The 16,343-nt window shown below is 53.1% G+C and overlaps 8 protein-coding genes across 9 annotated transcripts; 5 read left to right on the top strand and 3 right to left on the bottom strand.

Moving 5' to 3' along the window:
* The first annotated feature begins 311 nt into the window (after window positions 1-311).
* PV05_07115 lies at window positions 312-2,652 on the top strand. 2 transcript variants are annotated; one of them, XM_013459909.1, is made up of 6 exons: window positions 312-562; window positions 617-651; window positions 704-773; window positions 824-991; window positions 1,038-1,363; window positions 1,412-2,652. In XM_013459909.1, the coding sequence occupies exons 1-6, from the start codon at window positions 465-467 to the stop codon at window positions 2,407-2,409; spliced, it is 1,695 nt and encodes a 564-aa protein (XP_013315363.1). In that variant the 5' UTR covers window positions 312-464; the 3' UTR covers window positions 2,410-2,652. The 2 variants fall into 2 exon arrangements, with proteins under 2 accessions (XP_013315363.1, XP_013315362.1); XM_013459908.1 differs by having other exon boundaries at window positions 617-773.
* Window positions 2,653-3,115: 463 nt separating this feature from the next.
* PV05_07114 (uncharacterized protein) lies at window positions 3,116-4,877 on the top strand. Its single transcript, XM_013459907.1, has one exon. The coding sequence runs from the start codon at window positions 3,211-3,213 to the stop codon at window positions 4,783-4,785; it is 1,575 nt and encodes a 524-aa protein (XP_013315361.1). The 5' UTR covers window positions 3,116-3,210; the 3' UTR covers window positions 4,786-4,877.
* Window positions 4,878-5,284: 407 nt separating this feature from the next.
* PV05_07113 (uncharacterized protein) lies at window positions 5,285-6,580 on the top strand (the record flags this gene model as incomplete). Its single annotated transcript, XM_013459906.1, has 2 exons — window positions 5,285-5,420; window positions 5,481-6,580. 2 exons carry the CDS (start codon window positions 5,285-5,287, stop codon window positions 6,578-6,580), a joined length of 1,236 nt encoding a protein of 411 aa, XP_013315360.1.
* A 458-nt stretch (window positions 6,581-7,038) lies between these two features.
* PV05_07112 (uncharacterized protein) lies at window positions 7,039-8,434 on the top strand (the record flags this gene model as incomplete). The annotated part of the gene is made up of 4 exons (XM_013459905.1): window positions 7,039-7,090; window positions 7,180-7,236; window positions 7,356-7,453; window positions 7,523-8,434. 4 exons carry the CDS (start codon window positions 7,039-7,041, stop codon window positions 8,432-8,434), a joined length of 1,119 nt encoding a protein of 372 aa, XP_013315359.1.
* Window positions 8,435-8,658: 224 nt separating this feature from the next.
* PV05_07111 (uncharacterized protein) lies at window positions 8,659-9,714 on the bottom strand (the record flags this gene model as incomplete). The annotated part of the gene is made up of 1 exon (XM_013459904.1): window positions 8,659-9,714. The coding sequence occupies one exon, from the start codon at window positions 9,712-9,714 to the stop codon at window positions 8,659-8,661; it is 1,056 nt and encodes a 351-aa protein (XP_013315358.1).
* A 200-nt stretch (window positions 9,715-9,914) lies between these two features.
* Window positions 9,915-10,577, bottom strand: PV05_07110 (uncharacterized protein; the record flags this gene model as incomplete). Its single annotated transcript, XM_013459903.1, has 1 exon — window positions 9,915-10,577. One exon carries the CDS (start codon window positions 10,575-10,577, stop codon window positions 9,915-9,917), a length of 663 nt encoding a protein of 220 aa, XP_013315357.1.
* An 887-nt stretch (window positions 10,578-11,464) lies between these two features.
* On the bottom strand, window positions 11,465-12,182 carry PV05_07109 (uncharacterized protein; the record flags this gene model as incomplete). The annotated part of the gene is made up of 2 exons (XM_013459902.1): window positions 11,465-11,778; window positions 11,837-12,182. The coding sequence occupies 2 exons, from the start codon at window positions 12,180-12,182 to the stop codon at window positions 11,465-11,467; spliced, it is 660 nt and encodes a 219-aa protein (XP_013315356.1).
* Window positions 12,183-13,233: 1,051 nt separating this feature from the next.
* PV05_07108 (uncharacterized protein) lies at window positions 13,234-16,004 on the top strand (the record flags this gene model as incomplete). The annotated part of the gene is made up of 4 exons (XM_013459901.1): window positions 13,234-13,851; window positions 13,942-14,934; window positions 14,982-15,781; window positions 15,881-16,004. 4 exons carry the CDS (start codon window positions 13,234-13,236, stop codon window positions 16,002-16,004), a joined length of 2,535 nt encoding a protein of 844 aa, XP_013315355.1.
* Between the last annotated feature and the right edge of the window lie 339 nt (window positions 16,005-16,343).

The following is a 16,343-nucleotide window of genomic DNA, read 5'->3' as shown; positions in this document are numbered from 1 at the left end:
CCTTAGACTCAGACTTGAGTGTTGGTTTCTCATGTCAGTGATAGAAACAACTATAACTCAACTTTACACATTGTCATCATAGTCTAGTGAATTAGTTACGACTACCTGCGGACGCTTGTGGCAAGGTGACTGATGACGGCTTCACGGTTTTTATATTTCGCTGTCGAATGCAAAGCCAGGCATCGCCACCCAAGCAGCCACTTTTTTGTGAGCGGTCGGTGAGCATAGGGCGGCATCACTCTATTCTCAGACGCGTGGTGAGCCGCGAGCTTCTATCCGCAGTTCAACCATACCTAGCGAGCTAGGTAGGTGCTAGGTACCTTGGCACTTGTTGGGTGCTTGTTAGGTGCCTGGTGAGCCGCGCCCCATACACACTCCGTCCCAATGCGCCATTCTCGGTGTCTTGAGTAGTTGTCGATGGTGGTCGCAGCCCATACTCCATGATATGAGATAGCAGGTGAAGAATGGCTGTGCCAACTCCCTTGAGGATTGACACCAGCAGCGACCCTCCTGTTCCGCCCATCGCCGCATTGTTCCTCGTCAACTTTGACAATCGCAAAGGGTATGCATGTACCAGTGCCCTGCATACATATGCCGCCTGCTAACCTGGCACCAGATACACGCTAGGATGGCATAGATCAATCGAAGGCGGTCCGCGTGCACCTGGCCATCTCTCCCGTTCGATGCTGACCCTAAGCCCAAGTCCAGATCGAAGGCGTCGTCGAGTTCAAGTCGCTGCCCTCCGGGCTCCACAATGTCGAGGAGGATTTGATGTGAGTGGGATTTGGTGGATCAAGAGATGCGTATACTGAGGAAACAAAAGATATTTCATTCATGAAGACTATGCAGGTCTCAGCGCCTTTGTCAACAAACCCGATGAACAGTCGGAACGAGCAGCTCGAATGCTAGCTGTGGGCGTCCTCGTGCCATTGGAGCATGGTCGCATAGGGCGAAGCTGGCGTCATGCCGTGGTTCTTGAAGAGCTTGCTAGGTACGAAGTTCAGAGAGTGCCGGCGGTCCAGGCTAACAGCTGGGAGGGCGCAGATAGATGATTTGAAGAACACCACTGCATTGGAAGAGTACTGGGACAAGCACAAGCTCACGCCTAGCGACAAAGAAGCTCAACCGTCGGCCGAGGTCAACGGCCGACAGACCAATGGCTACCGAAAGTCAAGGTCCATGAGCACGGCGACGACATTCATACCTCCACACCACAGCTTGATGCCGCATCATCCTGCCATCACATTGCTGGACGCGCTCAAGGATTTTGGTCCGCTCATATTTCCACTTTACCGAGCCTCTTTGCTGCGGAAGCGTATATTAATAGTCACAGATACTCCTGTCGAATCCAGCTGTAACTTTGGTGCGCATCCTCCATGCGGCGCACGCACTGGTGGCTAATTTGCAACAGTATATAACATGTCTATTATCTCGTCTATCTCGAGGTCACTCTCATCTCGACTACCTGACTCAGAGACGCCGGCAGCCTGGCTTCAGCCTCTTTTCACAGTTGGAGTGCTGGACATTCCACAGCTGGAACAAACTAAGAGCTGGATCGCCTGCACGACAGACGATGTGCTAAGCACCAAGCCTCAACTATACGACGTCTTGGTTCTGATGCCACGGTCTGAGACCAAAAACGCCTCAAAAAAGGCGTTTCCCCGCATAGTACACTCAACACCAGAGCTGAGCAAGTCATTTCCCAGAACATGCATCCGAGCCAGCCAACGAGATTACCATCGTTTCGTGCATCTACGGCAAGGCCTCCGTCGGTATCCGCCCTGTCAAGTTGCCATCAACGGTGTCGATGAAAGGTACAACGATGACACTTGGTCGACCTCCTCGTCTTCATCGGCGTACGCTGAGGACAGGGCGGTCGTGGAGCCGCCGTCCTGGCCACGAGCAGCTTACACTTCCCTTGTCTGGTGGGCATCAGCTGGAGACAGACGGTTTGGGTTGACGGATTCAGAGGAAGCGGAGAGTGAGCAAGATAACTCGTTAGTCCCGGATGAAGAAGACGACCAGACTCGTGAAGTTGCTCTCGTTGCATTCTTCCACCGTATCACGGAGGCCATTTTCGGGACGATCACTGCCGCCATCGCGCGGGTTGATGGACAGGATCCGGAGGAAGCATATCATGATGATGAAGATCGTGATGAGAGCCAAGTCGACCAAAACTCGGTGGAGCAGACGGCCCCTGCCGAAGAGGAAGAGACACGAGGTCTATTATCGAAGCAAGGCGAGCAGGCTGAAGTGGAGGTCACGCAGGAAGATATGGCAGCGATGGGCTTGGACAGCTGGAGTGCATCGGACAAAAAGTTCGTTGAAGAATTTGTGTACCTCTGGTTGGGACGAAAAGCGGTTGTTCACTCGGCAGTGATTGAATGCTGCGGGCTGAGGATATTGTGAAAGACTGAACGTTCCAATACCTCAGGTGCATTGAAGTTGTTATCATTGTCTCAAGGACAGTTCCCATCCCAAGACACTTTCACAGACCTTTTGGTTCTTGTGAGATTATCAGTGAAAGCATTCAATACCTTGCAGGATTCTCACCGCAAGAGCGATTCCCCACGAGCTTGTTGTTGTATGGCGTTGAAATGGAACGATTCATAGTTTCTGCTCGCAAGACGGTGAAGGGCTTATTCGTGCTTATTCTTTTGACGAGGGCTCTGGTTTCTGCTCTGCTCTGCCCTCACGTCTGACGAGAAGGATGTTTCCCCGTTTCGACGTATGCATTGGTGTCTTTTATCAACTGTGCGACATCGTCTTGACAGCCTCGTCATGAGCGAGATAGACGGACAGCCAGAGTCCGGAACTAATCCCTAAGGAGTAGTTGACTGCTTACTCGCATGATCTCCCATGTCCACCCAAGGTCATACGCGGCCTGTCAATCCAAACTCGGTGATTGGGTATTGCCTAAATGATGTCCTGAAGGAAGTGCGACTTGCATGCCACCGGAGCTTTTGCACCTGCCGACATTCAATATAGTTGCGTGAGTTGGTAGGCTTTGACTGCTGGCCCCAGCCTGAGAATCTGTTTTGGCCCCATCCTGAAGGAACGCCGATCATGCCGATGTACGAATACATAGGTCAACGAGCCCCTGAAGTGTGAAACCCGTAGGCTTCACATAAGAGGACTACTACTATTGAGCTCTGGGCCACCTTTCCTCTACACTCTTCATCGCGTGGTCGACAACATATCATCGCCGACATGGGCCCCGAAGACATGACTTTCGGCCTAGCCACGTCATGGAGCAGCCTTGTGGGCTACCTGCTCCTGGCCAAGATCGCGTACGACGTAGCTCTGGCCATCTACCGGATCTGGTTTCACCCGCTTTCCAAGTTTCCAGGCTCGAAACTCGCAGTTGCGACCTACTGGCACGAAACATACTACGATGTCTTCAAGGGCCATCGTTATATTTGGAAGATCAAGGAAATGCACGAGAAATACGGGCCCGTGATCCGCACGAACCCAGATGACGTGCACATCCATGACCCGGACTTCTTCGACGAGCTGTACGGCATGAAACTCGACAAGTGGTCGTGGTGGACGCGCGGTTTCGCCGTGCCCACGGCCGGCGGGATGACAGTTGAGCATGAGGTTCACAGGAAACGACGCGGCGCGCTGAACCCATTCTTTTCCAAGGCGAGCATCATCGCGAATATGCCCATCATCCAGGAGAAATTGGGCGTCATGTGCGAACGGCTGGACAAGGTCGCGAAAACTGGGAGCCGCGACGTGTTGGATCTGGAGGCCGTTTATTTGGCCTTGACCACCGACGTGCTTACACAGTGCAGCTACGGGTGGACGTACGACTACATCCATAATCCGGAGTGGGCAATGACGTGGAAACTTGTCAACACGGGTGGGCGAGCGAGCGCTGCGATTGTGCGCTCATTCCCGCTCATCGGAGCGATCGTGAGATCCATGCCGCTGTCTGTTGCGATCAAGCTGGTGCCGCCGGTGGGCTTCATGAAGTCCTGGATGCAGCGTGTCGGGGTCCAGGTCAAGAAGATCAAAGCTGATCCGGAAACCATGAACATGATCCGCTCCGACAAGCGGAGGAAGGATACTATTTTCGCGCAGATCTTGTCGACTGATTTACCCGAGAGTGAACTGAGTGATCAAAGGCTAATTGACGAAGGGGTGCTGATTGCGACGGCGGGATCGGAGACGACGGCTTGGGCGATCACGATTACGACGTACCATATCATGAAGAACCCGGAGATGAGGAGAAAGATGCGGGAAGAGTTGGCGACGGTGGAGATACCTAAGGGGGACGTGGTAGCGCCGTGGACGAGCCTTGAGCACTTGCCGTATTTGACGGCAGTGATTAAAGAGGGGGTCCGCATGGCGGGTGGAATGTTGTCGCGTCTACCGCGTATTTGCGAGAAGGACATCGTCTACAAAGAATGGGTCATACCAGCTGGCACGCCTGTCGCGATGACTCCGCATTTGGTGCTCATTGACGAGAAGGTATTCCCGGAGCCGAGGAAATTCATACCTGAGCGCTGGCTGGATCAAGCGGGTGAGGGCAAGACCACTTCAAGGTTGGACAAGTATATCGTGGCGTTTGGAAAGGGCTCAAGGAACTGTATCGGGATGCATCTGGCCTACGCGCAGCTTTATATGAGCCTGGCGGCGATGGTGCAGAGGTACGATCTGGAGATGTACGAAACGGATGATAGTGACGCTACGCCAACGAGGGATCTGTTTACGGCGGGAGTCAAGTTGGAAAGCAAGGGGATCAGGGTGATTGTGCATGACAAGGATGAGAAGTCGTGAGGTGTGAAGAAGATACAACAGCCAAGGAGTATTCAACATGTGCACAATATTGTACTTAGACACGGGTGAACGGGCGTGACGGGGAACATGGGGAGCGAGGCACATCCCGACGTCACCACCACCGGCAGTTCTGTACTCCTCTCCTCTCCTCAGTGCTCCTCCTTATATGATCAGCCAGACTATCCCGAATAGAAATCCTGGAATACTTCAGGCACGAGGTACACCAATTAGAATGCCACACCATGTCAACTTGCCCCGGATTTATATCCTTTCTGACCCATGTCCGCTCCAACCTTGGGTGGAACTATTGGTTCATCCGCATAGATGCTGAGGTCACAACGGTCATACTCCCGCATATGAGCTCATCATTCGTGATACTTCGGACTCAAGAAGAGCTCGCAGCTTATAGCTTCACTCAATGCTTCTCAACGCCTGCCGACTTGCTTTCGTCTAGTTTCTTCCATCATTGTCATCCCGGACAAGAATATCGAGCTGCAGGATGAAGTTCACGGTAAGAATCATCGCTGCCGTATGCGCCTGGCAGGCTGTCTCCGCACAACAGGTCTCTCGAGACCCGATTGGTGTTGGACCGACTCCGGAGTTGATGCATCTTTACTACGATGAGTGGCCAACAGGTAGGCACTACTGGGGTCCTCGTCGCCTCGCAGGACCGGGCTAGCTGACCTACTGTCCAGGAATCGCCGTCTCCGCCTCAGGACGGATGTTCTCAAACTACCCGCTCGGCCTCGATGCGACAAATACAAAATACCAAGTCGCCGAGCTCAATTCCAACAGTACAGAAACTCCATACCCGGATTCCCAAATCAACAGCCCTCCTGGCGGTGCGATTGACTACACGAAATACCCGCCGCAAGCCAAGGGCCTTTCCAACTACCTCATCGGCGTGCAAAGCGTCGTCATTGACCCAAAGGACCGTCTCTGGATCCTGGATACCGGCCGTGCCCTGACCCCTAATGGCACCCTCACGACCTCCAACTACGGCGGGCCCAAACTTGTCGGTGTCAATCTGACCAACAACACAATCTTCCAAACGATTCTATTTCCGCCGAACGTCTCGTATGCGGACTCCTACCCGAACGACGTACGCTTCGACCTGCGCCCGTCCGTCACCGCCTCAGGTCAGGGCATAGCGTACATCACCGACTCCTCGTCCGAAGGGCGCAACGGGATCATCATCGTCGACCTCGGCACGGGCGAGTCATGGCGCCATCTCGAGAGTATCCCCCAAGTCCGTCCCGAGCCAGGCTTCTTCGTGACGGTCTGGGGCGAGCCCGTGTACAGCAACCCGGGCAACGGCCGGCCAATATCACGGCTCGCTTTTGGTGCGGATGGAATCACGCTCTCGAACGACGGCGAGACTTTGTACTTCAGCGTCGTCTCCGGTCGGCATTTGTACGCTGTTCCCACGGCTCGATTGCGCGATACGAGTGTCACGGGCGAACTTTTCGCGCAGGCGTCCGTCATGGATTTGGGCCAGAAGGGGGTGAGTGACGGGCTAGAAAGCGACAGCAATGGGATCGTGTACGGCGGGAGTGTCGAGACGGATTCGATTTTCGCGTTCAATCCGGTGAATGGTACGGTGCAGACGTACGTGCGGGATCCGAGGATCGAGTGGACAGACACATTCTCGACGAGTGGGCAGTATTTGTATTTCACGGAGAATCAACTTTGGAGGGGTCCGGCTCAGCAAGGTGGAGTGGATAGAAGGGTCAAGCCGTATGCCTTGTACCGAGTACCGTTGCTGAATGGGGGCAGTAAGATCGAGTTGGTCTAGGAATCTGCCAAAGAGGACGGACAGGAGTCAAGTGTGTCCGTGTTGGACAGCATGAAGGGCGCGGTATGAACACTACATGGGCCACGATGGGTATTGAATGCATATTAAGTTGGTGATCGCAATCATTAATACTAGGCAAGGTAGGTACCAGCAGTACTTAACTATATCGTGGCGGCCGAGGTTGTTTTGGATCGAGTGCGGAGATGCCATTGGCCCGAACACACCGTCGACCTACTTCTATCATCTCCATGGAAATGTTACGATCTTCTACTCCTCGTAGGTGACAGTGTGCCAATGCCTCGGAGTGGACGAAACTCGGGCTTAACATAAGTGGTTGGCCTTCAATGCATTGAATCCGTATCTGCTCGCTCCTAGTCTACGACATCGAACCTCTCGACTGGGGAGAGTTTACCTCCTTACCATCAAGCGAGTAGAAGATTTGAAGCCGACGGTAGACGATGGCAAACCGACGATCTCAAAAGACTCTAGTGGCGCTATTTGGGTATGATTGTAAGTCGTCCGATCATCGTTTCTCATTTGGCAAAGAGGAATGAAGCCAGTAGGGGAATTACCAAGAACTAACTGCTGACATCTTCCAGCTTCTCCGTTTACGCAGAAGGTCAGACTGGCGTTGAAGTTGAAGCAGATACCGTACAGTAAGAGACCCCTGTCCTGAGGAAGAACTCAGGCGCGGAGTTGCCAGCCCATTGAGCGTGGTTTACGGATGAGGGATTCCATTCTGAATGTACGCAGGCTGACTGCCATCGCGTCACAGCATTCGTGATCGTCCCATCCATGATGCCACGACCAATTCTCAAGGACAACTTCAATCTGACATACCGCAAGATCCCCGTCCTTGCCATAGGTCGAGAGGTATAGCAAGCCTTCCACACGGTTTCGTGAGCCTCCATTTGCTCTCACTGACCAGGGCGCCCGTGGTAGATCTACATCGACACATCACTCATCCTCGAAGCCCTTGAACACTCCTTCCCACCCTCCGAGGGCTACGGCTCCCTTTATCCCGGTCCAACAACTACTTACCGCCCACTCATCCGCGGGTTTGCATCGTACTGGACCGACAGGCCCTTGTTCCGGGTAACCACTGGCTTGATTCCAGCCAGCGTGTGGCGCACGCACTTCGGGACCGACCGGGCGAATCTGATCGGTCACAAACTCGACGCGGAGAAACTGGAACGCAAAGTCCCGCAAAATCTGAGCGGCTTGGATCTCCAATTGAGTCTGTTGGAGCCTCTCTTCACGGCAAGCGGTAAAAAATGGATCTTTGACGGGGAGAGTCCGAGTGCGGCGGACATTGCGCTTTGGTACCAACTCGATTGGGCTGGGAAGATCAGTCGTGGACAGGGCATTGAGAATTTAACGGGCGGAGGCACGGCGGATGGAGATGGAGAGGGGCTGGGGAGAGTGTGGGGCAAGGAAAGGTATCCGGGAGTTGTGGCCTGGTTCGAGAGGGCCAAGGAGTACTTTGAGAAGTTACCCAGTACGGAGACGAGGATTGAAAAGGAGGATGAGGGCGGGATTGCCGGTACGATGGACCGGTTGAAGACGGTCTCCATTGTTGAGGACGAAATACCCCTGATACCCACGCCTGCCGGACCACATTCTTCCCTTGACCGGAGGAATGGACTGGTAGCGGGAGCTGAGGTGAGTGTTGCCCCGGACGATACTGGCAGGGACAGTCCGACGATAGGGACTTTGTTGGCCATCACGCCCGAGGAAGTGGTCATACGGCCGAAAACGATAGGTGATGGGCCTAAAGTAGGACCGGTCAAAGTCCATTTTCCACGGGTTGGCTTCGTCGTCAGACCGGTGACGAGGGGGACTGCGAGGCTGTAACGCAATCGCGGATGGCCCCGGTTGATGGTTCATGGTGGTTCCAAACAATGTCGAGCGAGGATAAACTAGAAGCAGAGTGGCCGATGCTTGAATCCATCACGAAATGGCTAAATGCTCGAAGAAGTGATGCAAGAAAACATGCAACTCGCAAACCAACGTGAAACGATCGAGCCGGACCTGGAGCCTCACTAGCCTTCTCCCCTGTCCGGCGACTCGTCCCCAATTCATGCCTTTGCTGTACTGCCTGCCTTTCCAGATCTTATCTCCAGTTTCGGGGGCTTCCTCCTCGGCTTCGATTCCTCTGAGACGCCCTCCTTCACATTCACAGCGCCCTTGTCACTCGCCGCATCGGGCTGCTGCCGCCCTCTACCTGCCCCGGTCTCTGTCTCAGCATTCTTTTTCGACCGAACCTCCAGTTTCGGGGGTTTCCTTCTCGCTTTCTCCCCTGTCTCCGTCGACTGTGGCTGAGACTGCGGCTGACCCTGACCACCCCCCGCACCACCCTGCTGCTGCTGCTGCTGCTGCATCCTCTCCTCCTCCAACGCATCAACCACCTTCTCCGGGTCCGCGTCCTCAAACGGCTCCTCCTTCCCGCCTCCCAACTTGACCCACGGCCCATGAATGGCGCCCACTCCACTGCCCACCAGCATGCCCAGCCCGGTACTCGGCACGGCGAGGATCGCGCCGAGGACAGTGCCCACGCCGGCACCGAGACCAAGACCCGACGCGGCGCCGATGCCCCCGCCGAAGCCTAGCCCTTGCCACGTCCCGCTCTGCAGGCGTTTGGCCATCTTGCTGTGCCCGTGGGCCTCCATTTCCTTGTCAAAGGCCTCTTTGAGCATCTTCTCGCGCTGCGTCGAGTTCGTCATCGCCATCGCTTTCGACTTGAGGTTGTTGGCCGTCGTCTGCGCCTTTTGCGCCTTTTGCAGCGACTCGATCGTCTTGAGCATCTCTTCACGAGATGGCATGTCGCCGTCGCCGCCGTCCTTGCCTCCAGGGAGCTGGACGTCGCCGGGCGCGTCGCCATCAGCGCCATTACCGCCGCCCCCTAATGCGGATTTTATTGTTTCCATTCTCGTTGATGCCGGCACTCCGAAAGCAATGCTTGCATGGATGACCAGTAGGTAACGTGGTCCGAGGACATGTATGGTGATATACTCTAGGTATCTTTGAAGAATTGTCCATGTCAATATCCTGTAGTACAAAGTTGAAGACGAGACGACGTCATCGTTGAGCTGACCCTGGTCGACACCCTTGCAAGTTGGCTCTCCAATCAGCATGTTTGCTAGGTACGACGTCGTCTCATCTCAAGACTCTCCTCTTTGTTCCCCAACGACATGCAGAATGAAACAAAATATCAAATGGCCAGTTTATGATTATCATTATACTGCAAAAGTATCACCCAAGATTCAGCTCAGCCGTGACTCATTCACAAGTGATGGTCAGCATGATTTTACGCCTTCACATCCAGCCTCATCACTCACCACCGGTGCTCGGCTGGCCCTTGGTTCTGTTTTTCTCTTTCTGCCCCCCAGGTGTCTACTGGTGCGAAAGTCACCGTCGTCTCTCCTGTGTGCAGAGACATATTCTCAGGAGATTGAATCTCCTGCTCCTCAAGATCTCTCCAGCCCTCACGGGCCTCGATGCAGTCAATCTGCCAATTGATCATGGCATATCTGCGCAAATGGCCGTTGATGAACAGGTTTAATTGTGGTCTCGCCAGAGGCATCAAGACCATCTCCTCTCGATGAATCTCTTCCGCGGCACTTATGGACCACATCTCGTCGTCGTCGTCCTCAGCCTCCTCACTAGACTTGGCAATTGAGTACGAATCAGAGCCTGAACTTGAGTCTGACTCAGAGCATGTTTCCCACCATTCCTCTTCGAAGTCGTCGTTGGCGACTTCCCTATACCTCGAGTCTTGACTATCGTGGTGGGTCTCAACGTGGGCTGAGTTCGTTGTCTGTGGAAGCATGTCTTGCGGCATAGCGGTGGGCATCTTGTCGTCAGGGGTGGGGCTCGCCGAGTCCTCGTGTGCTTGTACCGTATCGCGCAGTACAGCAATCAGTTTGTTGATCTCGTCTTCTGCCCTTGTCTCTTCCAAGTGGGCCATTTGGGCTGGCTCGCTGTGATTTCCGGACATCTTGCAGGCGAGAGCTGTACAACAGGTGGTTGTCAATCTGTATTCAAGAGTGGTTCCAAAAGAATGTCCCGGTAAGGTATGGAAAGAATATCCCTAATGCTGATCCGAGAAAAAGGATATAGATCGACTATGTAGCTAAGGGTAAAGCACTGCCTTTGTAGATATAATGGTAAATGGAATCACCGGAAGAATAAAATACTTGTCTTCAGGTATTGGTCACTGCTTTGGATGCGAGAAAGGAGGCAGAGCAGAGGCAATTGTTTCGTCCTTTTGCCAACCGCCTTGCGAGGCAGCGCTTGCTCCAACACTGACCTTGCATATTGCCGTCGTTCTTACCTCAACAGTGATGAAACGCGCCTTCGAAAGTAGATGACACAGTTCATTGTGCGTTTGTCATGGTCTAGTGGTGCAAGATTGGAATGGAATAGAATGGACTATGAATGCCCAGGTGTGGTGTTCATTGTTCTTGACTCTTACATTTGCGCCTAGGCTGCAAAGGGCGTTGTTCAGCTTTGTTGACCATCTTCCTGAGCTCTGCTAGTTGATAGACTCAATTATGGACATAGGAGCTGACGAGGAAAGAGCCAAGCACGTCTCCGCGGAGTCTGAGGTATGGTACCCCCAGCTGGGGACAGCCATGACCATCGGTTTATCTCAGCTTCGTATCTACTTCAAGCAAGGTTTCTCTCAGTGAACTGCTCCATATTGTAGCAAACGCCAATCCCGCAAGGCCACGCTCTCTCAACCGTCTAAAGGACGCTGCGATGGCTTTGGTGATGGTGGATATCTAGTGATCATATGTTGAGTTGTACACGATGAATTGTAAAGCTCAGCGTTCGTCGTAAAAGATCGCACCAGGTGCAGCTCATGGCCATGACCGTATCCCTTCAGTAGTTGTCACGGTATTCATCGTCATAGCGAGCTTGGTCTCGACCTTGATCATAGGCGTTGTCCATGTTCTCGTCGAACCTCTCCACATCTCCAACCTTTCCACCGGCCCAGCCAGCAACATCTTCTGGAACGTCTTGGACGTCTTGGACTGCGTTGTCCCATTTATTCTCGATGTCCTGGGGAATGTCCTCCACGTTTTGAAGTCCTCTTCCAGTCCAGCGAGCAGCATCTTCTGGGAATTGCTCCACATTGTCAACTCCTTGGCGGACATCATTCTCCAGACGGTACTTGTCTTCGTCCCACTTGTTCTCTGAAGCACTGTTAGCCTACTGAAACGTCGTGGGAAGATACATCTGAGAGGTACTAACCGACTTTCTCCCCTTCATGCATCAACAACGCACCACCGAGCGCTCCACCAAGAACACCAAGGGCAACATTTCGGCCAGTATGAGATTCTTTTTGTGGCTCTTGTTCAAAGTATTCTCTTTGGTTCTGGCCATCGTATTCGTGAACATTGTTACCCCAGTAGCTGTCACTGTAGGACTGCTGAGGATGTTCGAAACTTCGCTCGCCCGTCTCGCAGTTGATGAAGATCCAGCGATTGTCTCGAGCATCCCACTCGGTGACCCATGGTTCCGAGACGCGAGGACGGTGGTTGTAGTTTTGTCCTTGGCCATATTGTTGTTGGCCGTACCCTTCGTTGTAGAAGGACATGTTGGCCGGGTGAGGAGAAAAGGGTGATTGAGATCAAGATTGAAGAGAGACGTCTCAAGAAAATCGATGAAGGAATAGGAAAGCTGGGAGTGTCGGACTGCGATCTTCACGCTGACCTGACCTCAAGCGAGAATAGAAGTGGTAGGGAGAAAGGGGTAATACAGAAGAATGACAAGGAGGGCAGGGAAGAGGTGAGCAGGAGGGAAGACACGTTGGCAGCTCGGAGCAAACGCAGGAAAGGAATCACCAATTGGGAACCGGAACGGAGGGGTAAACTGCTTGTTGCTTAGGATAGCTGCACAATAAGAACTCATCATGCTGTGATTGGGCCTTTTACGATCAAATATACCTATCTCTTGGACCGTTGGAAGCGTCGTCGTTACTCTGAATATGATTCTCACTGAAGCAAAGATCTGTCGTTTGCATCGACTCAGGAGTTTCAGACCAGCTGGACCTGCCGAGCGTTACAATACCAGGTACGTTTCCCCCGCTCTGACCTCATCCCGCCATGAAGAAGCTTTTCTAAGCTCCTAGTCAAGCTAGGTGGCGCTCTGTGGCTAGGTCTACCGAAAGCTTAGCAAGGCTTGTTTGCTTGTTTGCTTGTCTGCCGTCTTCAAATCTCCAACAGCAGGAGCCTGAGTCTGAACTTGGCAGCTACTGAGTATGACAAGGACAAATCCTCATCTCCTTGCAGACAGGACGTTTGCCCTTGGGCCATTGTCACGCAAATCATATCGTTCCCCACCATTTCTATTCCTTGCAAAACCACACGCAGAACTGTCCTTTCGTTGTCTGAATTTTGTCCCGCCAACCTAATAATTTCTCCCTGATCACATCGTTTATGCATACAGAACTCTCCTGGCGAATACTGTCGGGACAAAATATTCAGCTGTCCTTGTCATATTGAGGGCATACTGACAAGAACGGCGAGACTCTGGCAGCGTCCTCCGCGAAACCATCATGCGAAAATGCTGGGTCATCCGACTTCTCTAGCGAGTCCCAACTCAGTGACGGAAAAGCAAGTGTAGCGGAAGCCGACACCTTGTCAGACATGAGCCAGCCACATTCTCCCGAGAATATTGCTCGAACTATCCAGGAGTTAGAACTTCTTCTCGCCGAAGCCGTGCAAATTGCCGAGACAGCTGGCATCTCAGAAGGACAACGCAAGTCAGAGAAGGCGAAGCAGGATAGGCCGATGAGTCCGACTCGACGACCCAGTGAAGGCCTAGCAAAGAGAGTAAATACATACCTTGAAAGAGCATCTCCCGAGCCGGTTGCTTCGCCACCGACCGAAGATACAGCTAGACATGAGCAAGGTAGACGCGCGGGGAGAGAACTTGCTCCAGACGAAGAAGATGTCGACGAACCTGTTTCGGATAACCTGCGCTTGGTCCCTCCACAACCAATTGCGGACCCGCCTGATGAGAGAAAGACAAAACTGTCCAGAGATCGAAGAACATCCGCTCAGACATCATCTAGCCGCAATGGTCGGACTACGAGATTCCTCGACTTACCTGAGATACGTTCTCGCAGCAATTCAATGCGAGTGCCCGACGGGCAGAGGCCGAGTCTGCGGCCTGCACCAATAATACAGCTGAACAATGTCGATTTGAACACCGAAGACGCAGAAGAGAAAGATAGCCTGCTCGGAAGCCGTGGGGATCTGGAAGTACCACGACTGGGACATGAGAGACATTTCTCAAACATGTTTGGGATCAATTCCAGACAAGCAAGCATGAACATGTCACATCCGGATTAGGTGTCCAATTCCAAGATTGACCTCAATGGAGCCCGGCACGTCGACATTGAGGAAAAGCCTGACGATGTAAATGTCCACAAAACGTGTCACCATGCACCTGTCGCCCGGAACTGGCCCGACTCTCGAAAGCGCTTTGCAGCACTGGTGAGCTGCATAAATACCGCGTGCATGGGGCTCATAATCGGCATATACGCTGGAGAAGTCCCTGCTATCCAGTACGTCGTTGTCGACCTGAACCGTCGAGTGATATTTGGAAACGTGTCCCTTTACTGCGGCCTTGTCATCCCTACTCTGGTGTGTTGGCCCCTACCGCTATTACATGGTCGGAAACCGTATACCATTGCAGCTCTCATCCTGGCGCTATGCTTGCAAATCCCTCAAGGCATCATGGTCATCTCTTTCAGATCTCCGGACGTGGAGAGATACAGGGTGATCTTGCTCTTGGCCCGCGGGTTGTCAGGATTCGTCTTCGGATTCGCCAACATCAACAATCTCGGTACCCTCTTGGACGTTTTTGGTGCTTCGCTCCAGAGCAGCAGATCTCACGAAGGCTTGGCAAGTCCTTATGATGTCCGTCGACACGGCGGAGGAATGGGTGTGTGGCTGGCCATATGGTCTTGGTGCACGACTGGGTCCATCGCTCTGGGGTTCGTTATCGGAGCATTCATCATAAGCGGAGCTTCGGTGGATTGGGGTTTCTGGGTGTCACTAATATTGTTGATGGGCGTTCTTTTGCTGAATGTGATCGCCCCTGAAGTACGCCGATCAGCTTTCCGCCGAACCATTGCAGAGATAATTGGTGAAGGGGGAAGTTTCAGCAGAGTCGCCCGCGGGGAAGTCAAGCTGCACCTGACAGGGAACGGGCCTTATTGGTGGGGTGAGGAGGTCAAAGCAGGTCTCCAGCTCAGCTGGAAAATGGTGAAACAGCCAGGCTTCCTGATTCTGTCGATATACGCCGCATGGGTATATGCTCAGTTCACCTTGATTCTGATGGTGAGTCTTTATGAGAGTATGATCGGCAGCAAAGCTGACTTGCATAGCTGTTGGGAGCACTCACATCCACTCTCTACCGTTACCGTCCAGTCGACGTCGGACTGTGCGTACTTTCTCTGGTTATTGGGTCGGCATTAGCGATACCATTTCAGAAAGCTTCGTGGTTCAGCCGCGCTCGATACTACCCTCCACGGACCGATAGCATGACATTTCAGAAGGCGCTTCCATGGACTTCCCACACAATTCGCCGGGCATTGGTCATGGTTTTCCTACCTTTGTCGGCTATCGCATATGCCTTGACATCAAGAGGCCCGTCATTTCCTGTGGCGGTGCCTTGTGTATTTGCAGGGTGTGTTGCATGGGCTTCGGCACTGGCAATAGGTGAATGTTACGCTCTGATGATGCAGACGTTTGACGTTTCCGACCTTCAGCCAGGAATGACCGGAAGGCCCGTCCGCAAGTCAGTCGTCATGCGGTACCGTGAACAAAGAACAAACTTCTCGTCTTATCCAAGAGTCAGCGCTGGCATGGCAGTCACCCAGTCTCTGAAATTCGTGTTCGGGGCTGTCTCGGTCGGTATCTGTGGTCGCGTGGAGAGAAGATACGGTGCAATGCAGGCGGCCTTTATTGTCGCTGGAGTTCTCTTGACCTTGACATTGCTGCTCACGGCTGTATTGGTGCGTTGGAAGAGTGTACAAATGATTCCAGGCAAAAGAGGACGTAGCGATGAAGAAGAATCCGCGTGGGAACCCGTTGTCCTGGGGCACCCGAGCGGACTAACACGAAAGATCAGTGTCCTGGAGGCAGGGGACCAAAGCAGGTGGTCGGAAATTCGCAGAAGGAACAGGTTAGAGACTGGATTGACAGGAGGTTGAGGATTTGTAGCATAATATCTGTATCACAACCATTCTGGTCAAATGCTGCTGCTGCTGCTGCTGCAGAGCAGGGTCTTGAAACGGCTGACCGTCATGACGTTGGACACAGCATCGCCCGACCATTATCGTCTGGAGACGGGCAATCTGCATCGCTTCGCCGCGCCGGCAGTATCCGTTGAGTGGCAGAAGGAGTGAGGTGTGCCATCCATTCCTACCGAGCTCTTTTCGAACAATTGGCTTTGTGTAGTCAGCGAGTCAGGAGCACCAAAGGCGAAGCTCCAGAGATAACGAGAGGGGCCATCATCAAGCGGCGTGCAAGCGGAAAACGGTGATACTGCTGAATCAGCACCTGCAGGAGAGCCACTGAATTAGCTGAGGGAGAGCCGCCGCTATTGGCTCGATTATCGGGTGTCGCAAGGATCTTCCAGGGCTATGAATCTCATGCCTACGAGTAAGAAGATGCTTAGAGGAGACCCATCATGCCCCAATATCCACACCTAGAAGCAAAAACGGTCTTGCTACTGGGCACCTACG

This window comes from Exophiala xenobiotica, assembly GCF_000835505.1.
Source record: "Exophiala xenobiotica strain CBS 118157 unplaced genomic scaffold supercont1.4, whole genome shotgun sequence".
In the NCBI taxonomy this organism is placed as follows: Eukaryota; Fungi; Ascomycota; class Eurotiomycetes; order Chaetothyriales; family Herpotrichiellaceae; genus Exophiala; species Exophiala xenobiotica.
This window is presented reverse-complemented; position numbering and strand designations above follow the sequence as displayed.